General features: G+C 41.4%; 2 protein-coding genes across 2 annotated transcripts in view; one reads left to right on the top strand and one right to left on the bottom strand.

Annotated features, from left to right (window-relative positions):
- Positions 1 to 223: 223 nt before the first annotated feature.
- ZNHIT3 (zinc finger HIT-type containing 3) lies at positions 224 to 11583 on the top strand. Its single transcript, XM_081346629.1, has 5 exons — positions 224 to 366; positions 6582 to 6613; positions 8113 to 8205; positions 8668 to 8748; positions 10213 to 11583. The coding sequence occupies exons 1-5, from the start codon at positions 272 to 274 to the stop codon at positions 10401 to 10403; spliced, it is 492 nt and encodes a 163-aa protein (XP_081202755.1). The 5' UTR covers positions 224 to 271; the 3' UTR covers positions 10404 to 11583.
- Positions 11584 to 11831: 248 nt separating this feature from the next.
- The window catches only part of MYO19 (myosin XIX), a 59775-nt gene continuing 55562 nt past the window's right edge, over positions 11832 to 16044 (bottom strand). Inside the window, exons 23-24 of the mRNA XM_081346579.1 lie at positions 14171 to 14479; positions 11832 to 12785 (exon numbers count right to left, since the gene is read on the bottom strand). Of these exons, the coding sequence (XP_081202705.1) occupies positions 12663 to 12785; positions 14171 to 14479 (432 nt within the window). The 3' untranslated portion in view covers positions 11832 to 12662. The remainder of the gene's footprint in view (positions 12786 to 14170; positions 14480 to 16044) is intronic.

The raw sequence follows: 16044 nt of genomic DNA, 5'->3' as shown, positions 1-16044 counted from the left end.
TCCTTCCACCCACCCTTTGGAGTGCACGCAAGAGCTGCGTTCACACGACGCGCTCTTCCAAGCCAGACTGTGCAAACTGTGCAAACCACCAGGGGAACTCCCTAGTCCCGTCCCCCCCGCCTTTCAGCAGCCTGCACGGCCCAGCGCGATCCGGCTTTGAGAGCGGATTTGCAGAAGAAGCAGCCGCCGCGTCTGGAGCCAAGCCCCGCCCGGGAGGCGGTCGGCCAGGCGGGCCCAGAAGAGGCGCTGGAGAGCCGGGCTTGGGGCGGCCATGCCGAGGCCGGCTGGCGAGAGCCGCTGCGTGGTCTGCGGGCGAGAGGGGCGCCAGGCCGCCAAATACCGCTGTCCGGGTTGCCGGGAGAGATAGTGAGTAGCAGGGCGCGCTCTGCTTATGCTCAGATGCTGCTTGGGCGAGGGGGAGGGGCTTCCTGCCGCTCTCGGGGTCTGGCGTTTGCAAGGGGGAAGGGAAGGGGCTTAGAGGCTCTTGGGGGGGTGGGAGGGGAGGGTCACGTTGGAGGGGGGACTGGACTAAGGAGGCTTGAAGTTGCTTTGCAAGATTGATTGATGTATATAAAAGAATAATGTCTATCAGGGCTTTTTTTTCTCATAGAACGCTCAGAACAGCGTTCCGGCCCCTTTTTTTTTTTTTTGCAAAACAAAATACAACAACAAAAAAACCCCAGCTCCCTTATTGGCTTTGCTAAGCCTATTGCAGGGCTAAGCAACCTTGGCTCTTTTTTATGACTCGTGGACTTCAACTCCCAGAAATCCTGAGCCAGCCATGCTGAGGGGAAAGGGAGAGGTTTCCAAGCTGAGCCATGCTGGCTCAGGAATTCTGGGAGTTGAAGTCCACAAGTCATGAAGGGGGCCATAGTTCCCTCATGGTGGCTCAGGAATTCTGGGAGTTGAAGTCCACGAGTCATGGAGGGGGACACAGTTCCCCCATGCTGGCTGAGGAATTCTGGGAGTTGAAGTCCACCAGTCATAAAGGGGGCCATAGTTCCCCACTCCTGTACTAGACAATACCCTAAACCAGGGGTAGGCAATCTTGGCTCTTTTATGACTCGCGGACTTCAACTCCCAGAAATCCTGAGCCAGCCATGCTGAGGGGAAAGGGAGAGGTTTCCAAGCTGAGCTAGGCTGGCTCAGGAATTCTGGGAGTTGAAGTCCGCGAGTCATAAAAGAGCCTGCACTAGAGGAGGGCATTGGAATTATTTTTTACAGGATTACTTCTTTGGGAACTAAACTTTTTTAGAATCTAAAACAGCTAATTCAGAAAAGCCAACAGGAAAGGACCTCACATTTTTCATCTGCTTCTGTCTTTTGGAAGGTAAAATATAATATGTCTAATTTAGCTGATTCTAGGGGGAAAAATAGTATCTTTTGTACACTCTTGAAAACTATTTTGAATCTAAACAATTCTTAAGAATGAAATATTCTTAATTTGGACTTTACTTTTACTGTTTGGACTGTTGTGTTTTGAAAAATAGATTATTTAGAATCTAGTTATGTTGCACTTCAGTCTTTAAATAATTAACCTAGTATATATGTATATAAATATATGATGTTTTCCCTGGTGAGCTTAACATCAATAACAACATTTATTAAAAAGGCTAAAATAATTTCTGGGGGTATTATTTGTATAGTAAAATTTTGGGCAAGCAGTGATCATGTTACATATGTGCATAAGCGTAGTCAGTAGCATATGCCTTTTTAAAAATATCAAACATGCAAAGAAACAAAAATAAGTCCAAAATATCTGTATTACATCCAGAAATGCCAACTTTGCAACCAATATTTTTCATCCATAACTATGGCACCCTAAGGATACCTGCATACATGCAAATGTTTCTCTGGGATCAGTAACGCAACAGGGATTGCTTTTTCCTTCCAGTAACATACCTAAAACCAGTTTATTTCATTTGGCAATTGTACTAAAAAAAATCTCATTCATTTAATTTGAAATCAAGTGAAAAATTGCTTTAAATTATTTTATTAAAACAAATTAATGACAATTCTTTTATAAAAAGTTGCCTCAAACAAAATGAGTTTGACATGCCTGCTCTAGATAGTTGAATGCTCCAAAATAAATTCTAGACCAGGCCTGTACATGCATCCTACCAAGCACCCTTGGACAGAGCACAGACTTTTTTTTTTAAAGTAATAAAATCACCACCACTGCCCTGAAAGTCATGTTGCCTAGTGCCTCCATGGCTTACCATGACCACAAGCTCCAACACTGTAGATGCTCCTCTAGTCACCAAATCATCGATTAGCCCACCAGCATTCCTTTGCAGACCACAAAATTTTTTAATTTATCAATGTGGGCCTTTCCTTTCTACAAGATAATAATAATAATAATAATAATAATAATAATAATAATAATAATAATAATAATAATAATAATAATAATAATAATAATAATAATAATAATAATAAGTTGGAAGGGACCTTGGAGGTCATCTAGTCCAACCCCCTGCTCAGGCAGGAAACCCTATACCATTTCAGACAAATGGCTGGCCAGTCTTTTCTTAAAAACTTGCAGTGTTGGAGCATTCACCACTTCTGGAGGCAGGTTGTTCCACTGGTTAGTTGTTCTAACTGTCAGGAAATTTCTCCTTAGTTCTAGGTTGCTTCTCTCCTTGACTAGTTTCCATCCATTGCTTCTTGTCCTGCTTTCAGGTGCTTTGGAGAATAGCTTGACTCCCTCTTCTTTGTGGCAGCCCCTGAGATATTGGAACACTGCTATCATGTCACCCCTCACCCTTCTCTTCGTTAAACTACACATACCCAATTCCAGCAACCATTCCCTAAATATTTTAGCCTCCAGTCCCCCAATCATCTTTGTTGCTCTTCTCTGTACTCTTTCTAGAGTCTCGACATCTTTTTTACATCGTGGTTTACCAAAACTGGATGCAAAATTCCAGGTGTGGCCTTACCAAGGCATTGTAAAGTGGTATTAGTACTTCACGTGATCTTGATTCTATCCCTCTGTTAATGCAGCCTAGCACTGTGTTGGCTTTTTTGGCAGCTGCAGCACACTGCTGGCTCATATTTAAGTGATTGTCCACTAGGACTCCGAGATCTCTCTCAGAGTTACTACTATTGAGCAAGGTACCACCTATACTATACCTGTGCATTTAATTTTTTCCTGTCTAAATGTAGAATCTTACTTTTTTCACAATTGAATTTCATTTTGTTAGATAGTGCCCAGTGTTCGAGTCTGTCCAGATCCTCCTGTATCTTAAGCCTATCTTCTGGATTATTGGCTATTCCTGCCAGCTTAGTGTTGTCTGCAAATTTGATGAGTTCCCCATCTATCCCCTCATCCAAGTCGTTGATGAAGATGTGGAAGAGCTGCACAGACCTCTTCTAGATTTTCCTCTTGCCTTTCCGAGTTAACTCCTTGGTCTGTCATTGAGCAAGAATTGACTTTGTAGGGAAGCATATTATCATTTGATGTATATTTAACATATGTTCTACCTTTATTTACCAGTTATATAATATTTGTATGCAATCCACATGGCGAGGTTTGGGGAAACTTACAATAGAAAAAATATATTTTTAAAATCATAAGATTAAAACATCGCCCGGCCTGCACCACCTTCGCTGCCCGCATTGCGCAGCCCCACCATATAGAGTGGGCTCTGCTGCTCCCACAGCACAAGCTGCGCCGGCTCCGGCCCCAGGGAGGGGAGCCCGCCGCCAACACCCTTCGCACCTGTGATTGCAGCAGCACCGCCCCCCCCACCCCCCTGCCTCCTGCGCCCGCCAAGATGAGAGTTCTGGCACCTTTTATTTTTTTAGAAAAAAAGCACTGATGTCTATAATCTATATATCTATATCTGTCTATCCATCTATCCATCCATCCAAATCAGTGTTTCCCAACCTTGACAACTTTTAAGATGGCTGTCTGGGGGAATTCTGGGAGTTGAAGTCCATCCATCAGAAAGTTACCAAGATTGGGAAACATTGCGCTCTCTCTTTCTCTCCCACTATCGTCTCCCTTCCTTCCTACCTACCTACCAATCATCTATCACAGGGGTCCCCAACCCCTGGTTCGTGGACTGGTACTGGGCCGTGGCATGCCAGCAACTGGTCCGCACGAACAAGCAAAGTCCCATCTGTGAGATGCAGGCAGCACACAAAACCAGGCCCCCTCCAGTCCATGGAAAAACCTCTCTCCGTGGAACCGGTCCCTGGTGCCCCAAAGGTTGGGGAACTCTGATTATCATCTATCTATCTATCTATCTATCTATCTATCTATCTATCTATCTATCTATCTATCTATCTATCTATCTATCTATCTATCTATCTATCTATCTATCTATCTATCTATCTATCTATCTATCTATCTCTATCTCTATTTAGCTATCCATTTCTATCTATCTATCTAGCTATCCATCCATTTCTTTCTGTCTATCTATCTAGCTATCCATTTATTTATTTATTTATTTATTTATTTATTTATTTATTTATTTATTTATTTATTTATTTATTTATTTATTTATAAAATTTTTATACTGCCCTTCTCCCGAAGGACTCAGGGTGGTGTACAGGGCAATAAATATCAAAATGTAAATACAAAAGTTAAAAAAGAGATTAAAAAGAATTAAATAATTATGCCCAATAATACAATACTAAAAATGTGTTAAAACTTATTTAAATCCAACCCCAAACCCATCAGACCAGGCCAGATTGTTCAAATAAATAAGTTTTTAAATCACGCCGGAAGGAGCGCAGGTCGGGGGCCATCCGGAGCTCAACCGGGAGGCGGTTCCACAGGTCTGGTGCCATCCATCCATCCATCTCTATCTAGCTATCCATCCATTTCTATCAATCTATCCATCCATCCATCTCTAGCTATCCATCCATTTCTATCTATCTATCTATCTATCTATCTATCTATCTATCTATCTATCTATCTATCTATCCATCCATCTCTAGCTATCCATCCATTTCTATCTATCTATCTATCTATCTATCTATCTATCTATCTATCTATCTATCTATCTATCTATCTATCATCTATCGCTATCCATCCATTTCTATATCCATCCATCTCTATCTAGCTATCTATCCATATCTATCTATCTGTCTGTCTGTCTGTCTGTCTATCTATCTATCTATCTCTGTCTAGCTATTCATCCATTTCTATTTAGCTATCTACATCCATACATCCATCCTTTCTTCAAACATATCTAACCCACTTTCCTCCTCCTATCTGCTTATATCTATAATATCCTATTATATATGCTCAGGGGATCCCTTGCAAGGGCTGGAGGAGTATGTTGTGCATGATTCTGGGATCGCTGGCAGGACGGGCGGTCTTCCCTGCCTCTCTCCTTCGCCCATGCTGTAAAGCGATGGGAGGTTACTTGGGAGCCATCTCTTCTAAACCAGAATTGTTTCACCATTTCAAGAATGATCCGTTGGGATGTTTCAGGAGAATTGTGGGTTGATTCAGGTTGAAACATAACAGCTGTATGTTCACACAAAGGTTAGGGAGAGATCTAGCATAGTGTTTTTTATACTTAGGAAGATATGTGGACTTCAACTCCCAGAATTCCCCAGTCAGCTATGCATTCTATTTTCTGGCAAAAAAACAAAACACTCATTGGATAAAATTGATTTATCAGCTGGGGAATTCTGGGGGTTGAAGTCCACACATCTTAAGGTTCCTAAGTGTGAGACACTCTGACTTAGCAAATGCATTCCCAGAATGTGGCAGTCTTGGTTAGAGTTTTGTTTAGTTGCTCTTTCTTTTGTAAAGAAATTCCTGTGTTGTACAATTCTAGCTCTTTGGCCTAATGCAGGGGGTCTTCAAACTGGGCCCTTTTATGACTCGTGGACTTCAACTCCCAGAATTCCTGAGCCAGCATGGCTCAGCATGGAAACCTCTTCCTTTCTCCTCAGCTATGCTGACTCAGGAATTCTGGGAGTTGAAGTCCACGAGTCCTAAAAGAGCCAAGGTTGCCTACCCTTGGCCTAATTATTTTATTCTATTATTTTATTCTAATTCTATTATTCTATTCAATTCTGATTCTATTCTTATTCTATTCTATACTAATTCTATTATTTCATTCTATTATTCTATTCTAATTCTATTATTCTATTCTATTCTAATATTTATTCTATTCTATTCTATTCTACTCCTATTCTTTGTTCTATTATTCTATTCTATGCTGACTCAGGAATTCTGGGAGTTGAAGTCCATGAGTCATAAAAGAGCCGAGGTTGCCTACCCCTGGCCTAATGGATACTTTGGTTTATAATATAAATCTTGAAAAAGGGGTAAATTTGATGAGCCAATTAAGTGAATTCTGTGAATCTCAGCCTCTGGATTCAAATTACTTTTCCCCTTTAACTGGTTAGTATTTGCTTTCTCTCTTGGCATTCAGTCTTGCATCGTCTGAAGGAGCAACAAGAAGACCTCTCTGCCCATGTGCAGAGTGCATCCCTCCCACTGGATCCCGAGATAGGTTGAAATACAAAAACTTGGGATCAATCCCTATTTTTCTTATCTAACTCTTTTGCTCTTAAAACTTCTGCCCTGATGGGTAATTCCCTTGTCGTTTCAGTTGTTCCGTGCCCTGTTACAAGAAACACAAAGGTAAATTATGTTGTCTTTTCATCTGCGTCCCAATCAAATTAATCCAAATTGTAATTCTGTGTCTCAGCCTCTCCAAAGTCCATATTGGATGGGGTGTATGGGGTCTGAAGTCCCATAAATTCAAGAAGCATCAATTTTTGTTTTCCTATTTGCATTGTTTCTCCTCTGGTCACATTCTGTACTGTTTTTTTCTTGTTTTCATCCTGGGGAATCCATTGTAAATTGATCTGATTATTGACCACTGTGTTCACTTAACATCTGTGGTATTTGTTTAATGACCATTGCCAAAAAGGTCACAAAATTGGACCCAGTTAACAACTGCAGTTCTGGGCTCAAGTAATCTGTTGAGGACTGCCTGAGGTCGATTTCGATTAAAGTCTGTGAACTTTGCAATTGTGGCCTTAAGAGATGGAAAGCAGGGAGCATTATCTGTAACTCCAAACTAGGTACACTGAGGAGAATAGAATAGAATGGAATGGAATGGAATGGAATGGAATAGAATAGAATAGAATAGAATAGAATAGAATAGAATAGAATAGAATAGAATAGAATAGAATAGAATAGAATAGAATAGAATAGAATAGAATAGAATAGAATAGAATAGAATAATGAAAGAACGGACTAGGATAGGATAGGATAGGATAGGATAGGATAGAATAGAATAGAATAGAATAGAATAGAATAGAATAAAATAGAATAGAACGGAATAGGATAGGATAGAAGAGAAGAGAATAGAAGAGAAGAGAATAGAATAGAACAGAACAGAATAATGAAAGAACGGAATAGGATAGAATAGAATGGAATGGAATGGGATAGGATAGGATAGGATAGGATAGGATAGGATAGGATAGGATAGGATAGGATAGAATAATGAAAGAACGAAATAGGATAGGATAGAATAGAATAATAGAATAGAACAATGAATAGAATAGAACAATGAATAGAATAGAATAGAATAGAATAAGAATAGAATCAGAATTGAATAGAATAATAGAATTAGATTAGAATAATAGAATAGAATAATAGAATTAGAATAGTAGAATTAGAATAGAATAATAGAATAAAATAATAGAATTAGAACAGAATAGAACAGAATATAATAGAATACAGTAAAATAGAGTATCTTTATTGTCACTTTAAATGTACACTAATCGGCATACATTAAAATGAAATTTCATTGCATACAGCCCTCAAAGGGTCACCACCTCCAATATACACTACATAAATATGACCAAAAAATCATAAACCCACATGCCCACATAGATTCTATGACACAGAGAAACAGCACAGTCTAGTTCGGGTATATAGATGTACATGGCGAGAAAAACGAGTCTTGCGTGTTTACCAGACGGGTGGCATTGGGAACAAAGCCGTTACCGAATCTGGTAGTCCTGCTGGAAATCCTTCAAAACCTCCTCCCAAAGGGGAGCAACAGGAACAGACTGTGAAGTGTGTGTGTGTGCGGGGTCACTAAAAACGTATGTTTGGGATTTTAATAGAAGAGTGCACGTCCAAAGCGGATCCAACCACACGGCCTGCAGAGTCAGAGGCTTCCTACCCCATTCAGAGAGAGGAATCACGGAGGACGGAAGGTATATAATTTTTTTTAGTAGTGAGTTGGAAGGAAAATGGGTATTCTTTCTGTTCGGGGTGGGCGAGGAAACCATTTTATTTGGAGCAACGTTTCCGAACCTTGGCAACTTTTAAGATGGTAGACTCTCAACTCCCAGAATTGAAGGGTGGCTGAGGAATTCTGGGAGTTGAAGTCCACCCATCGTAAAAGTTGCCAAGGTTGGGGAAACACTTGAGTTGGAAAGAGAGTGCAACGGGAATGCAAGAACTGAAATTTTGCAGCTTAGTACTACGTAATTTTTCAAAACAAAAACGGAACATCGAAGAATAGCGCTGGAAGGGACCTTGGAGGTCTTCTAGTCCAACCCCCCTGCTCAAGCCGGAGACCCTCTATCATTCTGAACAAAGGCCTGTGTCACGATGGTAAGATCCTTGCAGATGCTTCTTCTTCTGGACCTCTTTAGTTGTCTCCTTCTTTTTAGGCAGTCCTTGGTCTCTGGATGACATTTTGACCGAAGATGACGAAGGCGATAGGGTGCCTCTGCAGAAACTTCAGCTGTTGAGTAAGTTTTCGGCATAAAATACTCAACGTTTGCCTTGCATTTGAGGAAACGTTCTTATTTCAATCCCCTGTAAAATATTTGTTTCAATGAGGTTGCTAATGAAATCCTGGTGGTTTCCTTGCCACGAAGGGAACTGATTAAAAAATAAGCAATTTCTGATTGCACAGGCACAGGAAGTCCTCGACTTACAACAATTGAGCCCAAAATTTCTGTTGCTAAGCAAGGCAGTTGTTAAGTGAGTCTTGTCCCATTTTACGGCTTTCTTGCTAGAGTGGCTAAGTGAATCCCTGCAGTTGTTTAGTAGAATGGTTGTTAAGTTAATCTGGCTTCTCCGTTGACTGTGCTTAATGGAAAGTTGCAATATCTCAGGGGCTGCCCCAAAGAAGAGGGAGTCAAGCTATTCTCCAAAGTGCCTGAAAGCAGGACAAGAAGCCATGGATGGAAACTAATCAAGGAGAGAAGCAACCTAGAATTAAGGAGAAACTTCCTGACAGTTAGAACAATTAACCAGTGGAACAACCTGCCTCCGGAAGCTGTGAATGCTCCAACACTGGAAGTTTTTAAGAAGAGACTGGACAGCCATTTGTCTGAAATGGTATAGGGTTCCCTGCCTGAGCAGGGGGTTGGACTAGATGACCTCCATGGTCCCTTCCAACTTTATTATTTTTAAAAGTTGATCACATGACCGTGGGATACTACAGTCATAAATATAAGCCAGTTGCCAAGCAAAATTCACTTAACAATTGTCTCACTTAGCAACAGAAACTTTGGGCTCAATTTTGGTCGTAAATCAAAGACTACCTGTATTTGACTTGCCTCTGATCCTCAGATATGTTAGTTGCTGAGACCTTTCCATATCTAACTCCTGAAATCATCTTTCATTTTTTTATATAAATTTATTGATTTTTTTCATACATTCAATAGTACTTGTTGAACAAACGTGTTGTCTGAGTTTTACATTCACCAATACAAATTTATTTCCTAATCCTTTATTCTTTCTCTAGCCATTGATAAGTGCCAAGTTTGATAATATTCTTTTTCTTCTTTTTCTTTCAACTTCAAAGTAAGTCTGTCCATCTCCGCATATTCTAGTATTTTTTTAATTATTTCTTCATCTGATGGTATTTCTGCATTTTTCCAGTATTGGGCAAATATAATTCTTGCCGCTGTTATTCTATGTAAAATCAAATATATGTTTTGTCCTGTCAGTCTTTTCTGGCATTATACTTAATAAAAAAAAAAGTTCAGGTTTAAAATCTACGTCTTTTCCCAACATCTTTTCTAGCCAAGTATGTATTTTCCCCCCCAATACCTCTTTGCTTTGGTATACGTCCACCAAACATGGCAAGAAGTAGCTGACTTGTGTTTACATTTCCAACATCTATCGGACATGTTTTAAAACATTTTTGCTAATCTTGCTCAGCTCATCTTTCTTCCTCCCCCCCTCCCTTTTTCTAAAAACAGAAGAATCGGAAGAGCTCCGAGACATCCTTTCGAATCCTCACCTCCGCACGCTGCTGCTTACCATTGACCAAGCCAAGGACAAGAGCGTTCTCATGAGAAAATACATGCAGGAACCGGTCTTTGTGGAGTTTGCAGATTGTTGCCTAAGGGTTGTCGAGTCGGAGGGGGAGGAGAAGGAAATTCCAGAGTGAATGTCTAAGTAGAGTTAAGTAGAGGTTTCTCCAGCCCTGGAAGACAAGCTAGCAAATTGGGAAATGCTTTGTCTTTTATTTACTGCTGACTGTGTTAGAATCCCTTGGGACAGAATGAGCCAGGCTGCGCCCAAGAACAGTTGATCCAGGCATGGTGTGTGTGTGTGTGTGTGTGTGTAATTTTCACAAGCGGAGGTTTTTTCAACTACAAATCCTTGCCGGTTTCAGAAGGTGGCCGGTTTTTGAAAGGGAGAAAGATGGCTTTTATTCTTTAATAAATTCTTTAATAAAGTCTACTTTTTGAACGTTGGCCTGATTTTATATTACCTGGGAATGGAAGGAGAGTTAAGATTTAAGATAGAATCAAGAAGTGTTAATTAACACGTGAAGTGTTAATATCACTTTACCATGCCTTGGTAAGGCCACATTTGGAATACGGCATCCAGTTTTGGTCACCACGATGCAAAAAAGATGTTGAGACTCTAGAAAGAGTGCAGAGAAGAGCAACAAAGAAGATCAGGGGACTGGAGGCTAAAACATTTGAAGAACGGTTACTGGAATTGGGTATGTCTAGTTTAATGAAGAGAAGGACGAGGGGGGACATGATAGCAGTCTTCCAATATCTCAGGGGCTGCCCCAAAGAAGAGGGAGTCAAGCTATTCTCCAAAGCCCCTGAAGGCAGGACAAGAAGCAACGGATGGAAACTAACCAAGGAGAGAAGCAACCTAGATTGAACTAAGGAGGAACTTCCTGACTGAACAATTAACCAGTGGAACAACCTGCCTCCAGAAGCTGTGGATGCTCCAACACTGGAAGTTTTTAAGAAGAGACTGGACAGCCATTTGTCTGAAATTTTATAGGGTTTCCTGCCTGAGCAGGGGGTTGGACTAGATGACCTCCAAGGTCCCTTCCAACTTTATTATTATTTTACTTCTGGAGTGTAAAACCAATGAATATAAAACCAACAAGACTTATAACAATCTCAAGTTTATTACATCTTAATTTATACAGAATATAATGTAACCCAGAAATTAGGAAGAGTACTCGGAGAATATTGTTTTGTACTTTGCCTTTTAATAATTTATTTTGTTTCCTGACATTTTAAGAAATATTTTGAACAAAACAGTTGCATCTCACAAGAAATTTTTAAAATAACTTTATATATATATATATAAAAATATGCCCAGGGCATTGGGCTTTTCCCTCATTATGTTGGTAACACTGACAAGTGTGGTAGATTTATTTTTTTAAATATAAAGTTCTCGCTACATTAAAATGGTGACTTTAGTAATAAATGAATATAATTATGTGGCCGTTAAAAAAAACCCTGAAGATTATCTATCCAAAGGAAATAGATTTGTTGTATAGGAAATCTACAGCACCCTTTTCAAATAAACATTGCGATATGGACACTTTTTAAAAATATAAATATGCACACCCCCCCCCAAAACAAGCAGGCTTGAAATTCTACTGGCTACTGGCTTTAATAAGATTTAGAGCTGTACGTTTCAAAAATGATTTGGAAGAACAATTTTGTGCCCACCCTGGTCCAAACACAGCACTTCTTTGCAATTTCTTAAGAGTCTTGTTTTGACAGGCTTCTGCAAAAACGTAAAACAAAACTGTGGTTGCTCTAAAGTTCTAATTAAAGCCAACGGATTCCTTAAAGTATCATTATTCAAAGCCTTGGGTGAAAACCTGGGAAAAAAGCTGGGCTGTTTTATTGAATAGTAGCAAAGTAAAGTGCAGTGCTTCCAGCACTTCTGAATCATTTTTAAAGCAAGCACAAGCCTGGTTAAGATTTGCTTCCAGATTCTGAAAATAAAGGATCAGACAATGAAGGGGATGGGATCCTTTTGCTGCACTAGGTTGCCGGCTGTTATCAGCCCAAATAAGGTATTGGAGGTAGCTCAGTTTCTGCTATATGCATACAACCTCCCCAAATGGGGAATACAATTTCTTTTAACAACTTGATAGATTGAATGAGTGGGCCAGGACTCTTACTTCTGCATCTAGTGCTTCTCAACCTTGCCTGCTTTTAAGACGTGTAGACTACAACTCCCAGAATTCTGGGAATTGAAGTCCACACATCTTAAAAGTGGCCAAGGTTGAGAAACACTGTTTTAGACCATTTCTGTATGTGGAAGAAGTGCTTAAGTTAAGTTTGCTGGTCCTTCAGGAAGCCTCCTAAGAAGAAGATATTACACGGAGCAATAAATACAGGACAGATCAAGGATCCCAAAGGACCCTTTGCAGACTTCACGGTATTGCACATGGATCAAGGAGAATCTGGTTGAATCCAGCCACTATGCAGCTGTGGCTGTATGGCCTGGTGTCGGCATAAAGCAGCGGGGACTTTCTGCAGTGGAACTTGATGGAGCCCTGAGGGGCAAAAAAAAAAGATACTAGGTTACCAAGCCATTATAATTTTTTTTTAAAAAGTCAATAATTGCAAAACGCCATCAGACGTGAAGCCAGTTAGATGGTTATTTACAGCGAAGACAAACTGGGGCACAGCTAGCATACTTATCTAAAACAATGCCCAGTGATTAACAGCAAGTGTGCGATCTATTTAACTATTTTATATGGATATATTCATTTGTTAAATTTATTTCTGCCCACCACCCCCATCATTAATGGGGCTACTCTGGGTGAGTCATAAAGAGATGGTAACAGAATAAAAAATAAAGAATGGAAGTACAATAATGTTAAATTAAATATGGATATGTTCATTTGTTAAATTTATTTCCCCCCCCCCATCATTACATAGGGCTACTCATGTGAAATTAAAAAGAGATGGGCGGGGGGAGGGGAACTGGGAAGCACAGGGGAGGTGGGGCCAGCTAATTAATCCAGTAGGCTCCATATATATGTACATATTCCATAAGATAAAGATAAGAACCTTTACTGTCATTTTTTTTTACTGTCGGCACAACAGCACACATCAAAAATGAAATTTAGTTGCCCACTCTCAAAGTGGAACACATACAAGACACACACCTAACCATACTATAGACACATATGTACAGAAAACAGCTACAGTTAGCCCTTGACTTACAACCATTGGCTTAGTGACTGTTTGAAGTCATGACAGCATGGGAAAAGGTGACTTACAACCATCTCAGCATCCCTGTGGTCACATGACCAAAATTCGGGTGCCTGGCAACCGGTATGCACCTATGATGGTTGCAGCATCTCTGGGTCAGGTGATTGACATCTGCCACCTTCCCAGTCAGCTTCCGCAAACGAGCATCAACGGAGGAAAATGAATTCGCTTAACAGCTGCATGATTCTCGTAAACGCAGTGATTCACTTAACAACTATGGCAAAAAAAAAAGTCATAAAATCGGGTGCGACTCAAGAACGGGTCTGTCTTAGCAACGGAAATTCTGTTGCCCATTGTCATAAATCAAGGACTACCTATACCAGGGGTAGGCAACGTTGGCTCTTTTTACGACTTGTGGACTTCAACTCCCAGAATTCTTGAGCCAGCACGGCTGGTTCAGCAATTCTGGGTATTGAAGTTCACAAGTCCTAAAAGAGTCAAAGTTGCCTACCCCTGACCTATACTATGCTAGGCAAGGCTAACATGGGAATTATTTTAAATTCACGGGGTCTCCGTGTATTAAAAATAAAAATAAAAATTGGTGGTGCCTCAGTGTTTGGTGGAAAAGGATTTAAGCCTGGCTGTTTTCCAGGGATGTGAGCATGTGAGTGAGCAAAACTCTTACGCCAAACCTGGAAGCCTGTGTAACCATCATCCTTACCTGCGGGGGAGCTCGGATGGAGCTGACACCTACTACAGGGAGCTTGGCCTCTGCCTTGGTCCAGCTCATCTTCTGTAAGACTTGGAGGCACGTTAGGAGAGCAAGGTCCCTCTGGAGCCCCCCCAGTGTCATCGGGGCGCTTGATAGAACAAGACTGAGAGGCCAGGAATGGATGATGGAATTCAGAGGCCGGGACCCATCCAATTTTCTAGCAACCTGGCTTGAGGACGCCGCTCTCCCGAGGAGAGAGGGAAGGGGATGTTCTTCCACGCCATCCAGTTCTTCTGCAGCTCTCACAGCCATCTTGGTCTACGGAAGAGGCATAAAAAATGCTCCAGTTTATCCACCCAGTCATCTTTGAGAAAGGGACGCGTCAACGTTGCTTCAGCCAAGATCATCTTTGTTTCATTTTCGGTGGCCGCAGTACGAGGAGGAGGGACGAGTGGTTTCAAAGTTAGTCTAAACCAGCGATGGTGAGCCTTTTAGAGACCGAGTGCCCAAACTGCAACCCCAAACCCACTTATTTATTGCAAAGTGCCAACACGGCAATTTAATCTGAATACTGAGCTTTTAGTTTATAAAAAAACAACTCGTACATTAACATCTTGCATCTTAAAAGTAAAACACCATAGCAAAGCTTTCAATGTTACAAACCACCTTTTCCTGAAAGGTAAAAGTTTGCCTTTGGCATGTTTTTGAACAATGAATGTGATTTTTGCTGTTGTGTGCATGCTGATAATTTGTCTAACCTTGTGTCAGAATCCATTTATATCATATTCATAAATGGAATGTTTCAAACATTATCCCATGGATTCTGTCATCTCCCGAAGAGAAGAGGATAGATGTGTATTGAACCGGCAATAGGCATTTCAAAGGAAAGGAGAAGCCTTTTGAACTGGGGAAACAAAAGGGGGGGTTAGCATCTGGTTTTTGTCACGGTAGACAGCAATAAACAAAAGGGTCCTAACTTCCTCTTTCCCACGAGATGGATGATACGAGAGGAAGGATGGGGGGACTGACCAAATGGGGATTAAGGGGGGTTAAACCGGGAACTCTTTATAAGGGTTTACATCGTGGAAATATTAAGCCCTGTCTCATTTCCTACAACCGAGCACGTCATAGTAAAGATTTCTTTTGGACTAAAATCCTGACTCCAAGAGTTTTTGTCTTCCTAAGACGTGGTTTGGGGTGGGTCCTGACATTAGACAGGGCTTGCAACGAAAGTCAACCCGGGAAGAAGAACCTTACCGGGGGATTTTGCAAATAAATATGATGTCTGACGATGAAGCAAGAAGGGAAGAAAGCCCCACGGAGAAGGAGCCTTCCCCCCAGCCGAACTCCCAGAAACATTGGGAAACTGAGGCATCATATTCCTCCTGGGAGGAAACGGCGGAGCAGCACGAACAAAAACCCCGGTGGTCGATGGGCGTTGGAAGGAAAAGTGAGTGGAAAAAGGCTTCGAGAGAAGTGACCCTGAGACGGAGCGACCACCAACCGGAATGGAAACAAGAGATGGAGAACTCCCTGCACGCCAGTGAGGAAGAGCGGATTCTGGAAAAAGCTATTGACTTGATGAAAACAACCCTGAGCTCACTAAGGGAGGAGAGAGCTGGAAACCACAACACCTGGGGTCGCAACTGGAGGGGTAACGGAAGGGACCCAACACCTGAAACCCCAGGGCTGTCCAATGGAACAGGAGCCGCTGACTCAGCGGTACCCACCCCCCCCAGACCCACAGATGGGGATCGAGATGAGGAGCGATACACTCCGCGGCGCAGACAACGATCCAGCCAAAGATTCCCACCCCTGGAAGCAAAATTCAAGGGGGAGCCATCACGACTGGGATTTTTCCTAACCCAAGTCCTCAGCTACAT

Source organism: Vipera berus (assembly GCF_964194415.1).
Source record: "Vipera berus genome assembly, chromosome: 1".
In the NCBI taxonomy this organism is placed as follows: Eukaryota; Metazoa; Chordata; class Lepidosauria; order Squamata; family Viperidae; genus Vipera; species Vipera berus.
Note: the sequence above shows the minus strand (reverse complement) of the source record. Positions and strands in the feature narration are given on the sequence as shown.

What these genes read in the sequence shown, in the direction of transcription:
- ZNHIT3 (XM_081346629.1), top strand. Translation starts at nt 272, where the DNA reads ATGCCGAGGCCGGCTGGCGAGAGCCGCTGCGTGGTCTGCGGGCGAGAG. An exon ending in CCGGGTTGCCGGGAGAGATA is followed by an intron (nt 367 to 6,581) that starts GTGAGTAGCAGG and finishes TTGTCGTTTCAG; the next exon opens with TTGTTCCGTGCCCTGTTACA. An exon ending in GCAGAAACTTCAGCTGTTGA is followed by an intron (nt 8,749 to 10,212) that starts GTAAGTTTTCGG and finishes TTCTAAAAACAG; the next exon opens with AAGAATCGGAAGAGCTCCGA.